Below are 24097 nucleotides of genomic sequence, written 5' to 3' on the forward strand. Positions count from 1 at the left end.
GCCCCTGCGCCTGCGGGGAACGTGGCGGCAGCGGCGTCGCCTCCGCCCACCCAGGCGAACGCAACCTGCGCGCATGCGCCCCGCCCCGCCCGCCCGCGCGCAGGACTCTGGGGCGGCCGGGCCACGCCGCGCGCCGATTGGTGGAGCTTCGGGCCCGCCTTCGGGTGATTGACGGCGCCCGGGCCGCCACCGCCCAGCTGCCGCCGCTGCTACCGCTGCTGCCGCTGCTGCTGCCGCCGCCGCCGCCGCCGCCCGCGGGCTGCGCGACCGCCGCCGCCGCCGCTGCCGCTGCCGCCGCCCAGCCTCGGCCATGGACCTGTTCGGGGACCTGCCGGAGCCCGAGCGTTCGCCGCGCCCGGCTGTCGGTAAGCGGGTGGCCGCCCGGCCGGCGAGGGGAGGGCGGGCGGCGGCGGCCTGGAGGCCCGCGGCGCCTGAGGCGGCGGCGGGGCGGAGCGGGGGCGAGCGCGGCCTGCCTGGGGCCCGGGCGGCGGGCCTCCGCCATGTCCGCTGCGCACGGAGGAGGGCGGGCGTGGGAGCGGCGAGCGAGGCGCGGGCCGCCGGCCGCCGCGTCCTTTGTGTGCGGCCCGCACGTGCGGCGGCGGAGGGCGGCCCGGCAGGCCCGCGCGCTCGGCCCGGCCCCGCGCCCTTCCGGCCGGCCCCGCGGAGGTGACTGCGGCCGGGCTGCAGGTTCGGGGCTGCCGGGGGCTTTGTGTTTACCCCCTGCGCCGCAGCCGCCGCCGGCGTCATCGATGGTGTGTCTGAGGCCCAGAGCGGAGGGCTCGTCCTCCGCGCTCCTACGATTTTACTTTTCGCAGTAGTTTTCTCTCGGGTCCGCGGTCCCCCACCCCGAAGGCCTGAGCACCGGCGCAGGTGCGCTCGTCTGCTGCGCGCCCGGCCTGGGCGGTGCGGGAGCTCCACGCACGAGCAGCCTGGGACCAGGCCTTTGTTAGCGCCGTGTGTCCAGTGCGCCGGGCTCGCTGCGGGTGTAACTGTGCGGGACTTCCTGGCACTTCCGCATGCAGGGCGTTCGGCGGCCGCTCCACCGCGGGCCGCAGGTCTAAGCCTATCTCGGTGGCAGACGGCCTGGAAAACTTTAACAACAAGTTCAGATTTCTAGGCTCCCCTCCGTCCACTAGATCGGAAAGCCTCCAAGGTAGGGTCCTGAATGTGTGTTGTTAAATCCCCGGGGGATTTTGACTGGCCAGCTCAGGAGGAGTCTGGGGACCGTGGTTTTGGAAGCCGCCGTTGGAGGGAATAGGAAGGGGAACTAGATCCAGGCTTTGGTTGCAAAGACCTTAAATATGAATGATTATAATTAGAACTGGCAAAAGTTAAGGACTGCGGGAAACGCGGAGTGCCTTGGAGGAGTGATGTTTGTAGTCCATCCGGAAAAAGTGGGGAAGGAGGCGGAGCTGGAATTGGGCCTCTGGCGATGGGTAGACTTGGGATTTGCAGAGATTGTAGGCCAGGGACCCGTGTGTGGGGGCGTTCAATCCTCTGGTTTGCCTGACCGTACCAGTGTGGAGGAGTGGTGAACTTGGGCTCTAGAGATGGTGTGGTCCTGCCCTGCACGGGGCTTGGATTCTGCTTGTCGGGCGTGCAGGGTCCGGCCAGTCTTTATGGGGCCATTATTCCTAGTAATGGCCCTTATTCTTCTCTACTTACCATTCTGATGGTTCGGAAACATCTCAATAACTGTCCTTAGCCATTCACTTTCTGAATTGTTCTAGTTGTGGGTAAAATTGTTCTACTTGTAGATGAAAACTTTGGCTTTGTAAGTGAAGTTTTGTTTTGTTTTGTTTTTACCCGTTGATGGAGTATACCTTCTCTCTGAATATGTTTGGGGCAGAGTTTGGATTTGCAGAGGTGCCTGTAAGCCTGTCATTTAAAGAAAAAAATCTCCATAACTTTTTACCCGAAATTAACTTGTCTGCTCAGGAAAAGGCACCCTTTATATGATACAAAATTTGACAACTCCTCACTCTTACAAGTTGATACTTGGCAGCTTGCCACCAAACACAGTGAGTGAGGAGGGCATCTCCAACCCTGCCTGAGATGCCGGGGCAGCAGAGCGGCTGCACAATGTTTAAAGCCCTGTTCCCTGCTCACTCCCTGCTGTGGGAAGGGCACTGATGCTGTCACAGGCCCTGCTTGGCTGGGTGTATTTTTTAAAAAGTAGCTTTAAAAACAAAGAAGGCATGCTTTCTGAATTTGTAGATGACAGGAAGCTGGGTGGGATAAGTACTAAAGTGAGTGACAGAGTTGGGATCCAAAGTTCTTTTTATTTTTTTTTTTTTAAGGTTTTATTTATTTATTTGACAGAGAGAGAGGCAGCCAGTGAGAGAGGGGACACAAGCAGGGGGAGTGGGAGAGGAAGAAGCAGGCTCCCAGCAGAGCAGGGAGCCCGATGCGGGGCTCGATCCCAGGACTCTTGCATCATGTGCTGAGCCGAAGGCAGATGCTTCACGACTGAGCCACCCAGGCGCCCCGTGATCCAAAGTTATCTTGACAGGCAGTTGTTAAAACTAACAAAATGAGATCTAACGGGTTAAAAAAAAAATCATTTGAACAAGAACAGAATCTGATTTCACTATCTTGTGAAAAAACTGATTTAAAAAAATTAATTTAAATGCCATACTTTGTTTCAGAAAATCGGTGATATTGGTTGATAAAATTGAAAATGGAGTAAATGAAAGGAAAATAAGGTTGGTTTCATAAACTGAATGGAAAGATGAGCAAAACTGCACCACCCTGACCCTCACACGTGATGTGCAGGTGCTAATGCCGGGAGCAGTAAAGACCTAGTCATTTTCACAGTCCCAGAGAAGAGTGGTTTTGGACATACAATCAAACTGGTTTCAGATCCACTAACTGCCTTCTACTTTGTGTGTTACCACACCTGTAAAGTAGGATTGCCACCTCCTGTTAGCGCATATGTTAGAGTACTGTATGCTTGGTGCTAGAGTACTGCATGCTCCGTGCTTAGTGCAGGTGCGGCAGGGTCAGTGCTTAGTGGATGCTAGTGCTTAGATGTTAGTATATGAGCTGTTAACCGTAACAGCTATTTAAGAGGAAAAAAGAAATACATTCTTAACTGGGTTTTGTGGGTGTCCAAAGGAAGGAACTGCTCAGATCACATTAAGTGTATTTTGTTCTTTGATTTTTTTTAAACATTCCGTCTAATGTTCCTGCCTCCAGGCCTCTTAATTTTTATGGTCTGAAGAAAAATGTAGAAGGAACGCATTAAATATTTTCAGATTTTGTGCTAAATGAGTAGTTTTCACACCAGCACTTACAGATTTGATTGCTGAGTGAATCAAGTTTTTGTATGTAGCGAGTTGACCTAAATGAGGAAGTATGCCCATATCAGACAGGAATGAAACTTCTCTGCTCTATCATACTCATAAAAATGCTACATTGATGTCTTTAAGATCAACAGCTTATACCTGACAATCAGTTTTATAGGGTGGTTCTTTCACTTACTAGGTTGCTACACCACTGTACTTTAAAACTGATGGTCAGCAGTCAGATGTCAGAACTAAGTAAATATTACATGGTAGGCTATCTTCAAAATACTTTCCAAAAAAACCTCTGGAGATCTAAATATAAAATAAAGTTTAAGATATTAGAAAAAAACACTAATTGTAAAACTTCAAGGGTAAGCAAGAAAAAACTCGTAAGAAATTAAAATGGATTTAACTACGTAAAAATACAAATTTCTGCAGGACGAAATACCACAAAGGCAAAAGACAAACAAAATAATTTCGTAGGGGCGCCTGGGTGGCTCAGTAGGTTAAGTGTCTGCCTTCAGCTCAGGTTGTAATCCCAAGGTCCAGGGATGGAGCCCAACGTTGGGCTCCTGCTCAGCGGGGAATCTATTTATCCTTCTCTTTCTCTCAGATAAGTAAGTAAGATCTTTTTTTTTGAATCTCTAATTTTTTTAATAGTTCTGAGGGATGTGAACCCTCTTCTTTATTTTATTTTATTTTATTTTATTTATTTGAGGGGTGCCTGGATGGCTCAGTCACTAAGCATCTGCCTTCGGCCCAGGGCGTGATCCCAGGGTCCTGGGATCAAGCCCCGCATCAGGCTCCCTGCTCTGCCGGGAGCCTGCTTCTTCCTCTTCCACTCCCCCTGCTTGTGTTCCCTCTCTCACTGGCTGTTTCTCTCTCTGTCAAATAAAAAAATAGAATCTTTAAAAAAAAAAGATTTTATTTATTTGAGAGAGAGAATTATCAGGGAGGAGGGGCAGAGAGAGAGGGAGAGGCAGACTCCCCGTTGAGCAGGAAGCCCAATGCTGGGACTCGATCCCAGGACCCTGTGATCATGACCTGAGCCGAAGTGGACGCTTCACCGACTGAGCCACAGGTGCCCCTAAATAAATAAAGTCTTTAAAAAAATAATTTTGTACACATTACCAGTGATCCCTAATAAATGAAAGGCTCAAACACATCAGTAAGAAAAAGACAGGTAGCCCAAAGGCTGTATCCTCACAGTTGATGGAAAAAGAAACGCAAATGGCCAGTCGGCCGAAACCAGTGCTTAGCTTCCTGAGTCACTGAGGAAAGGAATAGCAAATCACTGATGCACTGTGTTTTCACCAGCAGATTAAAAATTGGTATCCTGGCGGTGAGGATGGAGAGAAACGGAAGTTCTCATAAAGTATGTTGGGGGTAGACATTAGCACCACTTTTTGGAAACAAATTTGGGCATCTGTCAGATTTAAACCACTCCTCCGCTTTGAGCCAGCCGTCTAGCAGATTAAGCAGGGATATATGTCCGTGGTCGTTTACTGTGATATTGTCGTGTGAGAAACTGGAATCAGCCTGCATGCCCATCCGTACGGGGACTGGGCGGGCGCGTGGCGGTGCCTCCCACACAGGACAGAACGTGGCTGTGGGAGAGAGCAGTTAGACCCAGGTGTGCCGGCCTGGAACATGCCTGGAGGCTTACACGACCGGCGCACATGGAGAGTGTTGTATACAGTACGCTTCTGCCCCTTAAACAGTAGCGCGAGCACACACAAGGGCATCAGCGTAGACTGTGGCACGTGCACACTGATCCGTTTCTTGGGGGGAAAGCGGGTCTTCTTCTAATGCCTCTGCGGTGTTTGGAAAAGGTACACTGCTTTTGTAGTTGAAAAAATTCAGGTATAAAGAACAGTTGAGGCAGAATATTTGATCTTTATTGTACACAGCAACTTTAGCTAACATGAATATAATCAACCCGGGAGTATTTTTCTGCGCAGCGTGTAGTAGCACCTTCGGTAGACTTAGCTTCAGAGTATGGATAACTCAGAACAGAACAAAACAAACCAAGATGAGATTAACTGTAATGAAAAATGGTCTCCGGTCTTGTTTCATTCTTTATTCAGGTCTTATATTTAGAATTCAGGGGGCCTTCTTCCCAAGTTTTGTCTTCACGCTCTGTCTAAATACTTTGGATTACTATTTATCCGAAGTGGAATGTAAGGTTCTGGCTAATCAGACGTTTCCATTATAGCATCTGTCACTTACAGATTTTTTTTTTTAAGATTTTATTTTTAAGTAATCTCTACACACAACATGGGGCTCGAACTCACCACCCCGAGATCCAGAGTTGCGTGCTCTGCTGACGGAGCCAGCCAGGCGCCCCACAGGTTTTTATTTTTATTTTTTTTAAGAATCCAAATACAGGCTATTCTAAGTGATCCTTTCAGTGATGCAGAAAGTATTCCAGAGATCAGGAACCTTGGGATTACCTTCGTAGGATTGCCGGAGGGCTCAGGGAGCCGGCGTGTGGCGGCCGTGGGGCACCGCGCAGGAGCTCGGAGGGAAACCAGGGAGCCTGGACTGGACCGGCCGCTCTCACCGGTCTCCCTCAGTTTCACCTGATTGCCTCAGTCTCCTCGTCAGGAAGGAACAGCAGTAATAGTACCCACCTCATAAAACTCGTGTGAGGATTGAGTGCACTGGCCACTTGTAGAGAGCACTGGAGTAGTGCCTGGCAGCGGTGAATGTTCATTATTCTTAAGAGCCGTTCTCAGTTGTGACCAACAAAAAGGAGACGATCTCGTTGTGTTTAATTGACATAGCACTCACAGTATTCCAGAGTGAGAAAGAAGGAGGGGGAGGCTCATTCGATTCGGCGCGAGGAGATGGGCCACTGTCTGGGGTGGTGCGCACATCGGGGTACTATTTCAGAGTTGTAGCCAAAGGACAGAGGCCAGGCTGGTGCTAACCTGGAAGCTCTGTGGAGACGAATGCTTGCAAGAACTGAAAATGTACTACCTGGGAAGGAGGACTTCCCCCATTGGACATTGGCAGTGGAAGGACCCGATTTAGATGGGTAGTTTAATTCGGAAATTAAAATCTGACCTGACCCAAGGGTTGGTTGCTGTTCAGGTCGGCCTCCTCCCTTTAATGTTCTCTCTCCCCAGATGCCCGGCTCTCTGGCCCCACTGAACGTAGTGCACTTGCTCTGCGTCGTCCCGTACGGTTTTGAGTCTGTGAGGAGAATGGGCATTTGATGGTTAGATCCAGTTGGGTTTGGGTTCCTCTTGGAAGTGCCCTGCTGGAATATTAGGGATTCTTGGAGGAGCTTTATAGAGTGAGTAAATGGTTGTTCTAATACCATTTAATGTGCTCGTGATGCTGCTGTTTGAATACCTCTTATAGAGTGTTTGTGTCACTTGTGAGAAAAATGAAAGTATTTATAGTTACTTAGTCTGTTTGGGAAATCCTGAGGGATAACAGTACAATGGAGTAGACATTTCCCGTTTGAATTAGGGTATAAAGCGGACAAGTTACTTTTTGTTAAATCAGGAATTTATAAGGTATTTAAGGTACTTTTGACCTAAAAACTCCTGAAGAAGTTACTTGCCTTGGAGTTTCTAAATTTTAAATTAGATTTTTGTTTTTATTTTGTTTTTATTATTTATTTGTTTATTTTCTAAGTAGGCGCCACACCCAGCATGGAGCCCAGCATGGGGCTCGAACTCACGACCCTTAGATCGAGACTTGAGCTGAGATCAGGAGTTGAACACTTATCCCACTGAGCCACCCAGGCGCCCCTAAATTTCTGTTTTTAAAAGAGTAGAATTGGGGGCGCCTGGGTGGCTCAGTCGGTTAAGTGTCCGACTCTTGATTTTTCTCAGGTCGTGGTCTCAGGGTCGTGAGATTTGCCTGTGTGGGGCTCCCCGCTCAGCGCTCTCTGCGTGTCCTTCTCCCTCTGTTTCTCCCACTGCTCCTGTGCGCGTGTGCTTTCTCTCTCTCTTTCAAATGAATAAGTAAATAAATACAGTCTTAAAAAGAAAAAAGTAGAATTGATGCCCAGCTCATTTCTACATAGAGGCAAAGGGAAAGGGTCGATGGAGATGAGCCTTTCGGAGCATACAGTTGAACCGGTTTTTAAGTGAGTACATTTCTGTACTTGAACTCTGAGGAACAAGAGGTGGGACAAACTTCATAGGATGGGAATGTGCACATCCACATCTTCAGCCCTTGGTTTCCCCCATTTCCTGTGTACCAGTTCCTATATTTAATAGCTTAAATAGAAATTTTTGGGAAAGCTGGAGAATAAGGAATGGTGGTTAAATTTTAGGTGGAAAGGGATAATTGAGTAAAAAACATTTAAGACCGGTCCTCTTGGTGTGTAAATCTTCAGGTTTTTAGATTTAAAAAACGTCCTTGGCTTTCTCCTGAGGTTATATTGGAGTATCTGAAAATTTTCGTTTTCGTGGTAGGTAGTAATTGAAGTGGGCACTGTGCTGGACTTGCCAAGTTCTCACAGATCTGCTTCCGTCAGCCTCTCACCTTCCCTGTGCTCGTTTGTTTGAGTTCTAGTGGGTGGTCCGTTCAGAATGCTATTAAAATCGGACTTTTTAAGACCATAGGTCTTTGGTCAGACAGAGATCCCTCTGTCTTTGGCATTTTATCTTGAGGGACCAAATAATTGTTTTCTTGTCCTAGAACCAGTATTTTTCTTCCCAGGATTCATTTTTTTTTTTTTAAAGGTTTTTCGATGTTTGCTGCTCACATAAGGAATGAAATTATCAAGAAAAATATTTGTTTTCCTCAACATACCCAGTGGCCCTTCAGACACATGTTGGGTCATCTTTCATTGCATTTGTGTTGACTATAACTGTTGGAAGCAAATGTCTGTATTTAGCTGTTGAGAAAATAACTTTTTAGAATTTGGTCCAACAAGGAGGAGAAAATTTGAATTTAATAGCAAACATCTCAAAAGGCCTCCCCCTTCGCACGCCTGTCCTGGCCTCTGACCAGATGCTCTTTAAGCAGGTGCTCTGTGTTCTAGGCAAAGAAGCTCAGAAAGGACCTCTGCTTTTTGATGACCTCCCTCCGGCCAGCAGTACTGACTCAGGTACAGTCTTCAGGCTCTCCCAGGTGTGTGTCAACGTGTCATCCTGGGGTTGTAGTTGTCTGAATCTTTCTCCCTTTCCCCCATTTTCAACACACAGATGTTTTAGGTGTTGGACTGTCTTAAGTTTTGAATCCATGGCATCAGGTAAGGCAGAAAAAAATCCGCTAGTCGCTAGCCCTGAGGAACTGCGTAAAAATGTTGAGCAGTTTTCTCCGGTTCGTTTGAGTGTTTATTTTACTAGCTGAAATAAGATTTAACTCTTTCAGGCAGATATTTGTTTCCTTTGAATTGAGAGGACCTTGAAATAAAATAGGTTCAAGACATTATTTACCGAAGTATGAGTTGCCACTGGATTGACACGAGAGGTTTTGAATTTATTTCAATGACCTGCATAGGTGTCCTGGTGGGATGGATTCTGAAACTTAAGCCTCACCCAGGTTTTGTGGGCTCACTAAGTGTTCTGCTGTGTTTCAGGGTCAGGGGGACCTTTGCTTTTTGATGATCTCCCACCAGCCAGCAGTGGCGATTCAGGTAAGTGGTAGGGAAAAAATTCAATGTGTTGATGGGAATGATACATACAAAATTTATCCTTATATAAAACTTAATTATTAATAGATTTTAACAGGGTTTAGGATGACATTAAGTGTAGCATAAGATTTATTAAAATAAAATAACATAGGCACCATCAGGTGGAAGCAAAAAGATTATATGCTACATCACTTTTTGGTGATTATTTTTTACTTGGGGTTCAACTTCTTGCAAATAACTTTAAGAATTAAGAGTTCATTCATTTACTTTGAACTCTCTTACTAACATTAAAAAAAAAAAATCTGAGTCTGCCTCTGCCTGTCTGTTCCTGACAGACTCAAGTATATTCAGCAGAAGTATCTGAATATTTGAAAGTTAAAAAACTTTTAGTATCCCTGAAACTGTAAATACAGATAGTCTTCTCTTTTTTGGCACTAACATTAAAAAGAATTTTGATCTTAAGAAAATGAAATCTGAATGACACTGGTTTAGTGACTGGTACAGACCACGTGCAGGAATTTTCTTGAAATTAAAGACCTTGGTTGAGTATTTTCGGTCAATCCTTACGTGTTCTCAAGAATCTCTTTATTGGTTTGATTTCATTTTCGTCAAGCCTATTAATGTTGGTTCCACTTGTTCCTGTAAATGTGTTTTCCTCTTTACGTCCCAGTTAGGTGGAGGGGAAAGCAGAGCAGATTGCAGTCGGTTGTCACTGTGATGAATGTGTTAGTCCACATGAGCCCCTGAGAGCTTCTCACGTGGAATTCCCCCAGGTTGGGGCAGGGCAGGGGGCACAGGACAGAGGGAGGCGACAGTGGGGGGTGCAGGCTGTCTGCTTTCATTTGCGGTTATCTTCTAGTGTAAGAACCTTCCTTATGTCATCAGGTGGAACACTTGTTGCTTTTCAAGGAGTTTTTTTGTGTTATTAATTCATTACATAAAAATTATCAGGATTGGTCTAGAATGTATGGATTAAATTAGTATAGTTCCTGTATTTAGAGAAAGTTATTACAATCATGTTACACCAGAATTCTCAGGTTTTCAGGCCTGTGGACCTATACTGACCTATACAGTTAAGCCTGAAACTTTCCCAATAAAGACAGTATTCTTTTTTTCCCTTAAGATTCTATGTATTTATTTGGGGGAGAGAGAGCATGCAGGAGCAGGGGGAGGGGCAGAGGGAGAAGCAGACTCCGAGCTGAGCAGGGAGCCCGACTTGGGACTCCATCCCAGGACCCTGGGATCATGACCTGAGCCGAAGGCAGACGCTTAACGACTGAGCCACCCAGGCGTCCCAAGATAGTTTTCTTACAATGAAAGTTAATGTGTGCAAAAGGGCTCTTAACAGATTTAATAAAATAAAATTTACCGTAGCTATGTCTTAGTTCTTCTTAGCTCAAAAGACAGTCAACTAGTAAGAACTTAGGAGATTTCAGCACCATTATTAACAAGCTTGATTTTTTCGGATATAGAATCTAACCTTGCATCCAATATATTGGATTTCTTGAGAAGACATAGTCACCATTTACAAAAAGCGACTACATTCTAGGCCGTAAAGTAAGTCCCAGTAAAGAACTGATTTCACTTAACAACTGAGCCACCCAGGCGCCCCCAAGAACTGATTTCATATACAGACCACATTCTCTGACTACACTGTGATTCAATCAGGAGTCAACAACAAAACTATAAAAATGTCTCTCTTTTGCAAGTTAAAAGAGAGGAAGATTGTTTTACATACACACTGGGAAAGCTGGAACAAACAGTAAGTGACAGGAGGCTACCGGAGAGACCTCTGGGGACAGTGTATTGGAAACATCCGTGAAATTTTCTCCGTTAACGTGCCTGATTATGTGGGGCCAGACATGTGGTGTTGTGTTCTGCTGTTGCAGACGTCTATCCTTTTGCAAGTAATTGACTCTTCTTGAGGGCAGGGACATTCTTTTCCCTTTTTCTCAGTGCTCAGAGATGTCTGGCAAACAGTGGTTGAGTAAGGGTTGCCTGCTTTCATGCTGAACTGCAGAGAATACATAGAGCCCTTTATTAGGACAGCAGCAGCCATTTATGGGATATGTCATGAACCAGGCACCGTGCTAAGTGCTTTACATACCTCGTCCCCAACGGTTTTAAAGCCACCTTCCGAGATGACCGTATTCTCCCTGTGTCACAGATGAAGAAACTGAGGCCAGAAGGTTAAGTAGCTTGTCTCGAGGGCACGTCTCCGTGAGTGGCAGAACCGGGACTTGAAACGAGACTTTTCTCCTCTCAGAACGGGCTCACACTGCAGGCGCTCTTAGCGTTGGCTTCGAGTGCAGACAGATTCCTCCCTCTGCAAGTGTGAACGGCTGCAGCAGTCCTGTGTTGCCTTTCACGATACCAGCAGTTCCCAAAGCCTGACGTTTACCTCATGTTAAACCCCTTTTGGCACTTCCTCCTTTTTTGACTGGTTTAGGATGTGTCACTTGGCAGATTTTGGAAACTTCCCTGTTTATAAATAAGAGCCCGTGGCTCTGAGACGTCGTGTGTGTGCCGTAGCCCCAGAACAGAGCCCCACGGAGAACCCTCCCTTGCACGTCCTTTCACAGTTGGTCTGAGCAGGACCCGGACCTTGACCTGTGGTCCCCTGCCCTGCTGATTCCCCAGCACGCTGCCCCACCCCTCAAGGTCATAGTTGTGACCCCTGCGCCTGCCTCTCTGCTCGTGCGCCCCGTCGTGTCGTCTCTGGGGGCGGGGGCGGAGCCTGGTCTGCGGGGGATTTTTCTGCCAGTCTACAGTTGTGTCTCCCTGGCTTTTCCTTGTGTCCAGGTCCCCTTGACACTTCGATGTCCCAGACGGTAAAGAGCGAAGGGAAAGGAGCAAAGAGAAAAGCCCCTGAAGAAGAGAAGAATGGCAGTGAAGAGCTTGTGGAAAAGAAAGTTTGTAAAGGTTTTCAGACAGTTTGAAAACAAATGTAGTAGACCTCGTATTTTAAAACAACCCAGAGCAAAATCAAGCTCCGCTTTCTGATTTATGGCGCTTCCTTTTTATGTCTGTGTTTAAGAAGCCAGAAGAGTTCCCTTTTTGCAAACAGATTTCTGAGTTTACTGTTGCTGCCTCTGTTTACTTCCCCCGTTCATGTATGACCCTACCTTTGGTCAGACACGAAACCTACATTCGTTCCTCATGGGGGAAGAGCCCAGGTGGTTGACCTGCCCTTCTCTAGCGAGCACTTCGCTTACTGAGCACCCGCGTCCTCTCTGACTCCCCGTCTTTGTTCACTGCCTGCTGATGAGCACTTTGAATCCGGTGGTTAGCTTCGTAGGCAGCGTCCCAAGAGAGAGCCTGAGGCCGGAAAAAGCAGTAGGAATTTGTCGTCAGCTTTGTAACTTGTCAGAGTAGGGAAGAAATGCGAGGTATCCGCTAGAGAGAGGTAGCGGTGAGTGTTCACGCACTGTACCAGACCACTTCGTGCCCCAGAGATGCCAGACGAAAGCCCTACAGTGTCCGAAAGTGAGCTGGACCTAACCTAGCCGTTAAATAGCTAGCTGTTAAATAGAAATAGGCTGCTGAGCCTCCGGTGGGCCCTTTCATCCTTGTCTTCTTCCGGTAGAGGAGAAGCAACTGTCTTCCCATTTGTTCAAGGTCTTCACCAGCCTCAGGCATGGAAATCGATATTTTCAGATGTCCAGCGGGGCACCTGAGATAAGTTCTACTTACTGGCATTTCCCTAAACTCAGAATTTGTCTGCCCTCGTTAGTTACTGACAGGACTAGATGCGTACGTGATTCCTTGCCCCGATTCGGGATGACCGCACATTCCTTGCTCTGGTACTTTGACTCAGTGCCTTAGCCAGAGCCGTCCGTACTAACGTGCCGTTGTCTGCTGAGGCCTCTTCCCTGTTCAGCCTTCGGGAGACTGTCCTTGTCCAGACGGGTCTGATTTGAGTTACAGGCGTGCAGCTGGGAGATAGAGGGCTTGAGGGGTACAGCTTCTTTATGTGCCCAGTTAGGGCATTACTGAGTAAAACAGCCAAAGTTCCCTCTCATTTGCTCTGGGCCTAGGGCTTCTGGAGGGCAGAGCACAGTTTTGTATTGGCTTTTTGTTCTCTTTCCCTTAGCCTCCTCAGCGATCTTCGGTTTGAAGGGCTATGTGGCTGAGCGGAAGGGCGAGCGGGAGGAGATGCAGGACGCCCACGTCATCCTGAACGACATCACGGAGGAGTGTAGGCCCCCATCGTCCCTCATGTGAGTGTCCGTGCTCGGACGAGCCTGGCTGGCACCGAAGTCTCTGTTCTGACTGGAGGGTTGGACCGTGTTCAGTTTGTATTTACTAGAAAGAATCCCTTATCGCTGGGGCTGCTTGGTTCGGGGTCAGTGGTTCTCAGCTGGGGTGATTTTGCACAGTACTGCCCCTCCCTGACATCTTTGGGTGTCACATGCAGGGGTGTGCCACCGGCATCTGGCAGGGGGGGCTCGGGATGCTGCTGAACACCGTGCAGCACACAGGACAGCCCTGCAGCAGTCGTCCACCCCCAGTGTCATTCCTGCCAAAGCTGAGAAACGTTACACGGGAATGGGGGCTCCACATGCTGGGTCTTCGGGGTGTGGTGTCCTTCATCGGTATCTGGAGAGCTTCCAGCAGACAGTAGTCTACACTCTGAGCTAGTAGGTAGAGTGGGAAGGTGCCAATTACAGCCACACATGGAATCAAGCAGAGTTAGTGTTATAGGGCCCAAAGAGAGAACAAGAAGCAGAAATGGCATCAAGGAGAAGAAAAACAGTGAAAATTTTCCTGCAACTGCACCAACTAAAATGAAGCCTATGGATAAGCTCTTAGGCATGGAGGAAAACCATGAGAAGGTAGGCCATGTCCTGCCAAGGTAAATGAACACGCATTGCGTTACATATACGATCGTGTGTCTGCCACGTAATTACATAGTCTGTGTACCAGCAAATTTCCATGAGCACGTAACCTGTATGTTACATTCACCAACCGACACCAGCTGGTCAGTAACACACAGTGTGCTGGGGCCGTTGCTGCCGGTGGCTTTTATCCAGTCGAGGAAGTGAGGTCCCTGCAGGGTGCCCAGTCATGTGCGGAAGCGACTGTATGTACACATACGCTTACTGTTGCTAGGCTGCCCTTGCTGACCTGGAGTGTGCTTTGGACTAACTTCTGAAGCGAGGAAAGGGACTTCTGGAGAGCCCCGGGGGGGGAGGGGGTGTCTCACTGGAATCACTAAACCGTACTGAGCAAGTACCATGCATAAGAGAACTGTTCAGGGTTAGGAACCAGATGAGGTTTTTTTTTCCCATGGCTCATGATGTCTCCATTGAAAAGGAACTGGAAACGCGTTTGAAAAAGCAGCTCTGTGCGGTAAATGTCATTTCTCATACGCGTTTGCATTCTTCCTTTTCAAAACAGATCATTAATGGCATTTGTTCCATATATGCACATTTTCTGGCAAAATTTGGAAGGGGAATAGGGATAAGAGTGGTACGAAGGGCCTTGAGAGGTAGATGCTGGATCAGTCTGAAGAACGATTCTGGAATTACCCTCTGCTCTCTTAGATGTTTTTCATTGTCTTAAGTCAGTAACTGTTTTATTGGTATGTTAGCTTATAAAACTAAATCTGATTTAAATAGAAGTTCTAGTCTTCAGTGAAAGATCAGTTAATCTTGATTTTTGAAAAAAAATGTGAGTCAACTTTTTTTTAAATTATTATTTTTAAGTAATCTCTATACCCAGTGTGGGGCTCAACCCACAACCCTGAGATCAAAGAGTCACACACTCTTCCAACTGAGCCAGCCGGGCACCCCCATTTTCATGGCATTTTTAAATTAAAAGTTAAAAACGTGGGGCGCTTGGCTGGCTCAGTTGGTGGAGCGTGCGACTCTTGATCTCAGGGTTGTGAGTTGGAGCCCCATGTTGGGTGTAGAGATTACTTAAATCAGTAAACTTTAAAAAACAATAAAAATGTAAATAACATCAGAGTTATTTCAACATTGTCTGAGTTGATGCTATGTCCTTTTTTCTCATTTGTGACAGCGTGGTATCTTACCAGGGGACATCCTCTGTTTTGTTAATGCTCACTGTTTGAGATAAGATTTAGAGGCCTTGGGGTGCCTGGGTGGCTCAGTCGGTTAAGTGTCTTGCCTTTAGTTCAGGTCTTGATCTTGCGGTCCTGGGATTGAGCCAATGTCGGGTTCCCTGCTTAGCAGAGAGCCTGCTTCCCCCTCTGGCGCCCCCCCCATGCACATTCATGCGCATTCTCTTGTAAAAGAAAAAAAAAAGATCTAGAGGTCTTAGTGGAGAGGAGCAATCTTTGTGAAAATCCCTCTAACCATCAATTCATTCTTCCAGTACCCGGGTTTCATATTTCGCTGTTTTTGATGGACACGGAGGAATTCGAGCCTCAAAATTTGCTGCCCAGAATTTGCATCAGAACTTAATCAGGAAATTTCCTAAAGGTGGGACTGAACTAAATCAGTTTGTGTCCATCTTGGTGCTTGTTGTTCGTGTAAGTCAGGAGGATGTGACGGGTTGGAAAGAGCCCTTAGTAGCTCTGAAAGTGGGGCTGAGGGGGGGCGGGCTCTTGGGGTGAGCAGGTGGTGCCGTGTAGGGTGCTGGCATAGGACGTCGTGTCTGCGTGATGGCACCTGGTGTGGAATGTTTGCGTATGCGTGTGTGTCTTGCCTTCACGCTTGGGAGACTATAGACCAAACTCAGATGACCCTGCCTTACAGGTGAGGAAGTGGCGATGTTCTTGGTCACAGTACAAAAACAAAATGGCAGCAAAAGGAGAATTTCCTTTCCTAAGAGTTTGTTGTCTTGTTCTTCTGTAATAGGAGATGTCATCAGTGTAGAGAAAACCGTGAAGAGATGCCTTTTGGACACTTTTAAGCACACTGATGAAGAGTTCCTTAAACAAGCTTCAAGCCAGTAAGTGCGGCCACATAAAGACGTGTGAGCGGCGTGTATGTGTTCTAGGTCTCCTGATAGTTGAGTATCCGTGCTCGCTGTCTGAAGAGTACGTACCACTGAGTAGTAAGCTCTCGTAACTAAATCTGAAACAGTAAAAAAGAGGTTTTTTCCATGTTCAAGTGTAAAAGACACTGAGCAGTCAGCTCTGGAAGTTGCTAGCACGTTGGTGGTGACCATACCTCTGACGTGTTTCCCTGCAGGAAGCCTGCCTGGAAAGATGGCTCCACTGCCACGTGTGTTCTGGCCGTAGACAACATTCTCTATATCGCCAACCTCGGAGATAGTCGGGTATGTGGCTAGTCGGGTATCCTGCTCCGTGGGCGGCCCCTTGGCCGGCGCGTGGGGAGCAGGACAGCCGTGCTGGCTCGGCTGCAGTCTGTCTCGTGGGGCTGCAGCCGGGGCCTTCTCAGAGGCCATGGTCTGGGTGGGGGACCAGCAGCCACGCTTGAGGCGGTCTGTTCTTTGGCACACTTACACCCTGTGAAGTGTGTGTGCGCTCTGGTTTGATGGTGCTGTAGGCCGTCAGTGTGCAGTCGCTTAAATATTTCTCAGCTGCGTTTCTCTGACCTCAGACAGTAATACATGTAAAGCATTAACCCTTGCCTCCCAAAATCATCGTGATTTCAGAAAAAGTCAAAAGTAGTTGGAGGAGTGCTAGTTGATATGCCATTCTCCAGAGCCCAGGTCACATGGCCAACGGAAGAAAACCCAGTTATTTCCCACTAGTGACACCCATATTCCAGCCCCAGATGTGGGGAGTGACTTGAAGCTGGGGGGCGGCACCCTCCAGCCGGGCTCCCCGCCGCTCACCCCCCCTCAGAACCTGATGGTCCTTTCCATTCCTCTTGCAGCAAGCCTTGCACTCTGTCAGCAGTCACGGCGGTGAGGTGACCCTTCCCACTGTGAGGTGGCGTCTGCAGACCTGCTGCCCCACCCCCATCACTTTACAGAGGGACTTCTAAATAGATGCCAGGCACGGGGGGTCCAGCAGTGAACATCACAGGCAGTCCCTGCGCGAGTGGGTCTTATATTCTGGGGATTTTCTAGTAGACGGTCCCAGGTGCACATGTGTTTAGGCTAAATAACAAATGACATGTAAAATCAGCGGAAGAAAAAAAAAGGCTTTGGAGTCAGATCCACATTTGCATCCTGGCTCTGCTCTGTGACTGTAGGCATGATACTCATTCTCCAGGCCCTGTCTTCCTCCTCTGTAAGACTGAGGTTTTCCCAGAAGTTACCGTGTGGCAGACATGGCGGTGGAGTGCCTGGAGGCGCCCGTGGTCACCCCCCCCCCCATCTCTGCCTCCTGTAGACTCACGGAATACGCCACCTGGAAGGGCTTTGGTCCTTGGCAGGTGCCTCCCTTCTGTGTCCCAGGCGAGAAGACAGCAACCTGAGGAGGGGGTGGAGGGGCGCGGGGCTCAGCCAGCGGTGCTGGCCCCAGACTTGAGACGCAGAGCAGGGCTTCTCCCCTCACTGCTGGGACACTCCTTTGCTGCTTGATCCTCTGAACTCGTATTTGTCAGCAGGAGGTGGAATCTGAAACTCCATTGTTAAGCTTTGTCTTCACCTGGTAATTTTGAGTTTCCTGACTGTCGTAATCTCCACGTTCCCAGGCAATCCTGTGTCGTTTTAATGAGGAGAGTCAAAAGCATGCAGCCTTAAGCCTCAGCAAGGAGCATAATCCCACACAGTACGAAGAGCGAATGAGAATACAGAAGGCTGGAGGGAACGTCAGGTGACGGGGACTGGCGGGCGCTCCCGGGGAGGAGGGCGGTGGACCTCCGAGGGTAGAACCTTCCATGTGATGCGGTCCGCAGTGAGGCGAGACTGTCCGAGGTCTAACCTGGGGAAGCAGGTGAATGGATGTTGTAGGATTTCACATTATGTCCAGGTGGTGCTGAGTAAAAGAGGGTACTGGAAACATGGCTCCCTGCATTCGCAGAAGAGGAAGCCTGCCTAAAATTCAAGTTCTCCGTCTGCAACATTTTCTCTGTGCCTCTGAACTTTCTTAAATACTATTTATTTGTCACAACTGAATAAGCTACAGTTTTAGGCAAATTCTCCAGAGAGAAAATCTGAAGTGGTAAAGACAGTGGGTCTTTGTAGCATGTGCTCAGTGTCTCTAGGCTTCCTGGCACAGAGGGCCCTGCCTGGCTGGCTCTGTCTGTGGCCCCGTTTCACCTCCGGACGTCTCTGATGACCACATGCCTGCCCTAGCTTAGATCTGCCGTGTCTCTAAGGTAGCTGATGGAGGCTAATGTCTCCTCTGTACCGCAGGACAATTCCACTTAAAGGACATGGTGCTAGAAGTTTGGCCAGAGCGTCTTCTGGTTCATTTTACAGTTTGACCATTAGGATATTGTGTTCTGTTGGGGCGAGAGAGCAGTAAGGTATCCATGTAAGACTGTAGTTGCTTGTCCTTGGAAGGGCAGTTTCTCCCCCGTTGTTCATTGTGGCTGCTCTAGCCAGGTTCTGGCCGGTGGTGGTGGGGGCTCTCTGGGGAGCAGTCAGAGCTCTTCGAGTTTGTTCAAAAGTTTCTTAGAACTTCAAAATGCTGCTTTCGCCTGAACTCCGTGAAGATACTCTGACATTGACAGTCCTAGGGCTGACAGTTACTTTGTTTCCCAGTCTGCACGTAATTAAGAGCAGGGTTTGGGTGCCTTAGAGACGCGATTGGACGGTGTGGCTTAGGATGGTCCCCTCGCGGTGGAGAGGGGCAGGAGGCTCCGAGCAGCACGGCTGGCCTGCTGGGCCTTTTCCTCCACACCCTCCCACTTGCATTATTAAAAGATTCATTTGAAAGTTTTTTCAGAAAAAAATTTTAAAGAGTAAAACATTTCAACATCAACCACCTAGATTCAGTAGTTAACATTTTGCCCTATTTGCTTTGTGTGCGTATGTGAGGCTGGCCAGTGTGAAGGTGGGTCACAGACACAACCCCTCAGGAAAGGAGGACTCCGGTGGTAGGGTTTCCTCCCGCCTGGTCTAGATCCCTGTTCTCTCGTGGGTTGTCGAAGTTGCTTGTGTGCCCTTCCTCTCTGCCGAAAGCCGGGCCTGAAGGACTCAGGCCAAGTGCGGTCAGCTTGTCCGTGGTGCCCTGAAGTATAGGTGATTGGCTTCTGCTGAGTCCGAGGTTCCGTGGGCTCCCCCTCTCCCCTGTGCCTCCGGCAGGGCGGGACTCGGCCCGGGAAGCGGGAATGCGAGCAGCAGCTTCTGCGGTGTGGCTCGGGAGTTGTTCCGTGCTTCCTCTGTGGGCTTGCGGCATGAACCCAGTCTTGTTGAAACAAGCCAGCTTCGTGACTTGGGTGGGGGGGGTCCACACCCAGTACTTCGTCACTTGGTCACTTGGTGCTGCTTCCTGAGAGGCGGCCCACCCTTCGGGCTTCGGGTCGGCGCCTGTGTCCTCTGACCCCTGTTGCTGTTCATTGCAGTGATCATACGTTGAGAAGAGTGGCCGGCAGGTCTGCTGGTGACTCAGCTGTGCCCCCTCGGAGGGTGCCTTTGTGGCCGTAGTGAAGTGCCGGCGGCCAGGCCGGATCCTGACCCCAGCGCGGTGGCCCAGGCCCATGAGGCGTTTCCTGCCGCACGCGTCCGCCTAGCCTCTCCAGAGCGCTCATTCGTTGGGAGACCTCTGCAGATCTCCGACAGCGTTGGGGTTTGCTGAGCACTCACGTGCCTTGTTGTGTGCCTTCTCTGGTTGCACACGTGAGGGTCTGGGGGCCTGGGAGCTCGCAGCTGCCCGAGGTTGCGTAGTTCGTTGACCCGCCAGAATTGTCCGTGGGGGCACCGAGCCGGGGCTCTTTCCCTGCTCATAGAACATGCGTCCTGTTTAGAGGTCACCTCCCTATCTCTGGCTGCCTCATTTAAAAAGAGAACGGGTGAAAGTTGAATGTGCAGAATGCTACAGTTAATCCAGTTTAAAGTAGATCCTGTCTGTAGGCCACGTAAAGAAAACCTGCTTCAGAATCTGGGACTAGTCACTTTCAGCTGTTTTCCAAGTCTGGTTAGGTGCAAATACAAAATATCCTTCTCTTCCAGCTGTTCTTAATCCTGGCCGCCTGCTCAGTCACCTGAAGGGGCATCAGTATCAAAACAAAACAAAAACAAAGCCGGGTCCCTGCCCAGGCCTGTCAGGTCCAGCTCGGCCGCAGGCAGATGGGCAGGTTGGGCCGTGGGCCGCGTCAGGGTGCGGCTGGGCTCAGGCACCGAGGAGAGCGGGGATGTTCCTGATCTCCCTGATCTAGAGCGTGCAGGTCCCGCACAAAGTATGCAGGCGTCTCTGTACGGAGGCCGAGAGACGGCCATGCTGGTTAATGATGCAGATGGCGCAGGCCCCATCCTTCACTCTGCTGGGCAGGTCCACTGTCGGTACTGTGAACCCGTGAGCTGTCAGATGGAGTCTCTGTGTTTCCCTCATTTTAGGGACGGCCGTGTCTTGGGTGTGCTGGAGGTGTCCCGCTCCATCGGGGACGGGCAGTACAAGCGCTGCGGGGTCACCTCCGTGCCGGATATCAGGCGCTGCCAGCTGACCCCCAACGACAGGTAACGGCACCATAGCAAAGGCATGGGGGTGCGCACACAGGGGCTCGTGTCTCTTCCCGACCTGTAGTTTTGATCCCAAACCTGGAGTGGGCGGGGGTGGCCCTGTCGGGGGCACTGCCGGGCCTGGAGGTGCAGGGATGGGCTGACTGGTTTCTGCTCTTGTGGGCTCCCCAGTCAGCTAGGTGAGCGTACATGTTGAGTGGGTGATTCCGGCACCGTGTGTCAGGGGGCATGGGGTGCTCTGGGAGACTTGGGCCACATCCCTGTTGGAGAAAGGAGAAGGGCTCTCCAGCAGAGGGAAGACACACACAGCCATTACAGTAGGGGAGTAGGACACCCGGCCCTGCAGATGCCAGTGATGGAGGAATGGCAGCAGGTGCTCTGGGGCCGGGTTATGAAGGGTCCCGAGTCCTGCGCTGAGGAGTTTGAAGTTTAGCGCATGCTTGCTAGAGAACCAGGAGCGGTACTGAAGCGGAGCTGGGCTAAGTGGGGAAGAAGGTGGCCATGCCCAGCTGCCCGCCGAGAGGGCGCCCTGCCCGGCCACAGCCAGGGGAAGCCCTCCATGAGGAGTTGTCAAGGGTTGGGGTAGGCAGGGCCAGGAGGCTCATGAGGGGCCCCTGCTAGCCCTGCTCCCTGTGCTGTGCGAGGGAGCCTCCCGTGGCCCTGCCTGCTCAGCCTCTCCCCGGTCTCCACTCCTGCCTCTGCCTGCACGGCTGCTGTGATCTTACCGACCTTGGGGTCTTGTCCTGGGACGCTTCCCCCAGCCCCTCTGGTTCTCTGAACCGTGCCCCGGGCCCCTGTTGTGTGCACTGTGCTAGCGCCCCTGCTCTGGGTGGTAGTCGTGCGTTTGTGGGACAGGTCGCTCGGGTCTGTCACCAAACTGGAGGGGGCAGGCACCCGCCTGGCCTCGTGCCTGCTGGGTTCCAGCCACACCGTGTGATCAGTGAGTGTTCGGTGAGCAAAGAATGATGATTCTGCCTCAGTGCTGTGGGGAAGCTCGGGTCATTCCTCCGTCGTTCGGGAGCTCTGGTAGGAGTCCAGAGGAGGGGCTTTGAAAGGGAGCTAATCCCGTGTCAGACGGCGGAGGCAGCTGGCTGTGCCGCCTGCGCCCCGGACTCTCACAGCGCGCTCATGAGGGCTGTGAGCGCCCGAGGCCCTTCCATGTAGGCCTGCGCTGTCATGTGGTGGTAGAAATTCAGTGTGTATTTGCCGTAACACCTGATGTTTTCATCCCATGATTTTTCTCGAGTTGATCTAAGAAAGTGCAGCACCTGGTACTTGGGTTCATCCGTAATTGTATTCTTGGTGAACAGAAGAGTAGTCCCAATTTTGATGGATAATATCATAGCTGTAAATTTTTTTAAGTAGGCTCCACGCCTAGCATGGAGCCCAACACGGGGCTTGAACACCCGACGCTGAGATCATGACCTGAGCTGACTGAAATCGAGTCGGACGCTCGACTGAGCCCCCCGGGTGCCTGTTTTGTTTTTTTTCCCCCATAACTGTAAATATTTTTAAGTAGTTTCAACCTCTGCATCATAAAAGTTAAATTGTTTTTTTTTAAATTCTTGGCTGGGGCACCAGCTTGATTGTGGCTGAGGTCGTGATCTCAGGGTCGTGGGACTGAGCCCCACATCGGGCTCTGTGCTCAGTGTGGTCTGCTTGAGATTCTCTCCCCGTCCCCCTCCTGGCCCCCTCGCATGTGTGCGCGCTCTCACTCTCAAAAAAAATGTCTTAGCCTTTGAGTAGCTGGACAAGTATTCTTTTACCTCCGTCGTCAAGCTATCCTGTGCAGTTTGCTGCCACAGCCCATTTATCCTTCTTGTCCATGTTGTAGGTTCATTCTGCTGGCTTGCGACGGCCTCTTCAAGGTCTTCACACCAGAAGAAGCCGTGAACTTCATCCTGTCCTGCCTGGAGGTAAGAGAGCTTGGCAGCGAGGACCCGCCGTGGGAGCTACGCTTGTGGTGTGTCCCCTGGGGCACTTGGCCACTGTGAACTCCACCGCGGGACTCAACTGCCTGCCTGCTGGCGGCTAGAGAGCAGCACCTCCTCGTGGAGATGGCTTCTCGAAGGGGGGCAGGGATCCCCCGCTCACTGGTGCCCCTCTCCTGCCTTCTAGGACGAGAAGATCCAGAGCCGGGAAGGGAAGCCCGCCATGGACGCCCGCTACGAAGCCGCCTGCAACAGGCTGGCCAGCAAGGCGGTGCAGCGGGGCTCGGCCGACAACGTCACCGTGATGGTGGTGCGGATAGGGTCCCCATGAGGCCGGCGGGCCGGAAGCGCGGCATGGCATCGACGTCACAGGTTCATCGTGTGTGTGCACATTCTGTGTGTTTCGTGTACTCCTGTGGGACTCCCATGGTTGTAAATAAAGGTTTCTTTTTTTTTTCCCTAGTGTTTTATTAATTTGAGCAATTCTTGACCCTTCAAGGGTTGTCTTTTTGGCTGTGCTCTGGCTCTTTCTGTACTAAACCATCATTGGCCTCTTGGATTGGCCCATGATAGTGACCCCCCTCCCCAAAGACTCAAGGTGCAATGTGTTGTTGTTCCCGGCACTTACGTGTGCTCTCTTGCCCTTGAAATGACCCTGGCTGGGGAAGTGGCATTTTACGGGGAGGAGACTGAGGTAGGAACCACCCAAACAGGCCACCAGAGCCGTCTGGCGTTTCTCCAGATGAAAGAAGGCTGCATAAACATTGCACTGCCGGATGCGAGCCTTGGCTGAGGAGGGGAGGGGATGCTGAGTTCCTCCTGGCTGGAGCAGTGTGCCTCGGGCAGGCCCTCCCGAACGGCCTGGAATCTGGCTGCTCTCTGATTCCGCTGATAGTGATGCAGATGCGGTGTGGCCCAAGGACTACGGAGCCGGCTTTCCGGTGCCCGCGTCTGGATGCCCTGGGTGGAGAGCGGGCAGCCTCCCGCTTTGAGCAGTCAAGTTGCCATTCAGATCGGCCTCTGAAATCCACCGTCCAGTTTTAGGAATGTGCGTCCCCTTGGCCCTGTGCTGGGCTGAGGTCCGTCTTTGCGGGGACACTTGAAAGGGGGACCCTTGTAAAGATGTTAACATGCATACCTAGCCTGTCGACAAGAATAAGGTACTTCTCGAGTGCTCATATACAGCAGGACCCACGATCGCTGTAGCCGTGTTTCCGTGGAGCAGCTCTCAGGCCTTGTGTGGAGTTTGCCACAGGATGATGTAAGTTTCGAAAACCTTGCCTGGGAAGAGGCTGTTTGCCGGTGCTCATGGCCCCGCCCAGCACACGCCTTATCGCCCCTTCAGCTCCGTTGGCGGAGCCGGAGTCCCTGCTGCACGTCCCTTCGGAACGTTTTGAGCACACCCTTCCCCGCAGTGTGGAGCGCAGGTTCCATCCCTGATGTACGGGGGGCACCCCAAAGAAAGGACCCCAGCATCCTAGAGCCGGGAAACAGGGCAGCTGATCCAGCCCACATCTCCCCACCACAAAACAGGTGCCCCTAATTCCCCAAATGCCACTGTCCCAGAGCTGGGGACGGCTTCGCACGGAGGCTTCCCTGGCAAGCCCCCACCCCTGCCACCGTCTTCACACTTCACGTGGTCCAGAGGCCACCCTGTACCTTCCTTCCCCCAGTCCACGGCTCGCCATCCTCCGTGGGCCTGGCCGAAGTGAAGATCTGTTATTTTAAGGTCTGCCCTTTGTTTTTATAACTCTGGGTAGTCACGTAGC

At 50.5% G+C, this 24097-nt stretch overlaps 1 protein-coding gene across 4 annotated transcripts; it reads left to right on the top strand.

The window, feature by feature from the left end:
• The first annotated feature begins 249 nt into the window (after positions 1–249).
• On the top strand, positions 250–22786 carry LOC103662620 (ILK associated serine/threonine phosphatase). 4 transcript variants are annotated; one of them, XM_040638612.1, is made up of 12 exons: positions 250–365; positions 8296–8361; positions 8836–8892; positions 11692–11811; positions 12983–13109; positions 15229–15335; positions 15714–15807; positions 16050–16137; positions 17466–17587; positions 20275–20394; positions 22232–22313; positions 22516–22786. In XM_040638612.1, the coding sequence occupies exons 1-12, from the start codon at positions 311–313 to the stop codon at positions 22657–22659; spliced, it is 1182 nt and encodes a 393-aa protein (XP_040494546.1). In that variant the 5' UTR covers positions 250–310; the 3' UTR covers positions 22660–22786. The 4 variants fall into 4 exon arrangements, with proteins under 4 accessions (XP_040494546.1, XP_040494559.1, XP_040494567.1 ...); XM_040638633.1 differs by having other exon boundaries at positions 308–365; positions 8296–8384; XM_040638625.1 differs by lacking the exon at positions 11692–11811.
• Positions 22787–24097: the final 1311 nt, after the last annotated feature.

This window comes from Ursus maritimus, unplaced genomic scaffold, assembly GCF_017311325.1.
Source record: "Ursus maritimus isolate PB19 unplaced genomic scaffold, ASM1731132v1 scaffold_1, whole genome shotgun sequence".
In the NCBI taxonomy this organism is placed as follows: Eukaryota; Metazoa; Chordata; class Mammalia; order Carnivora; family Ursidae; genus Ursus; species Ursus maritimus.

What these genes read in the sequence shown, in the direction of transcription:
- LOC103662620 (XM_040638612.1), top strand. Translation starts at nt 311, where the DNA reads ATGGACCTGTTCGGGGACCTGCCGGAGCCCGAGCGTTCGCCGCGCCCG. An exon ending in CCAACCTCGGAGATAGTCGG is followed by an intron (nt 16,138 to 17,465) that starts GTATGTGGCTAG and finishes CCACGTTCCCAG; the next exon opens with GCAATCCTGTGTCGTTTTAA. An exon ending in TCATCCTGTCCTGCCTGGAG is followed by an intron (nt 22,314 to 22,515) that starts GTAAGAGAGCTT and finishes CCTGCCTTCTAG; the next exon opens with GACGAGAAGATCCAGAGCCG.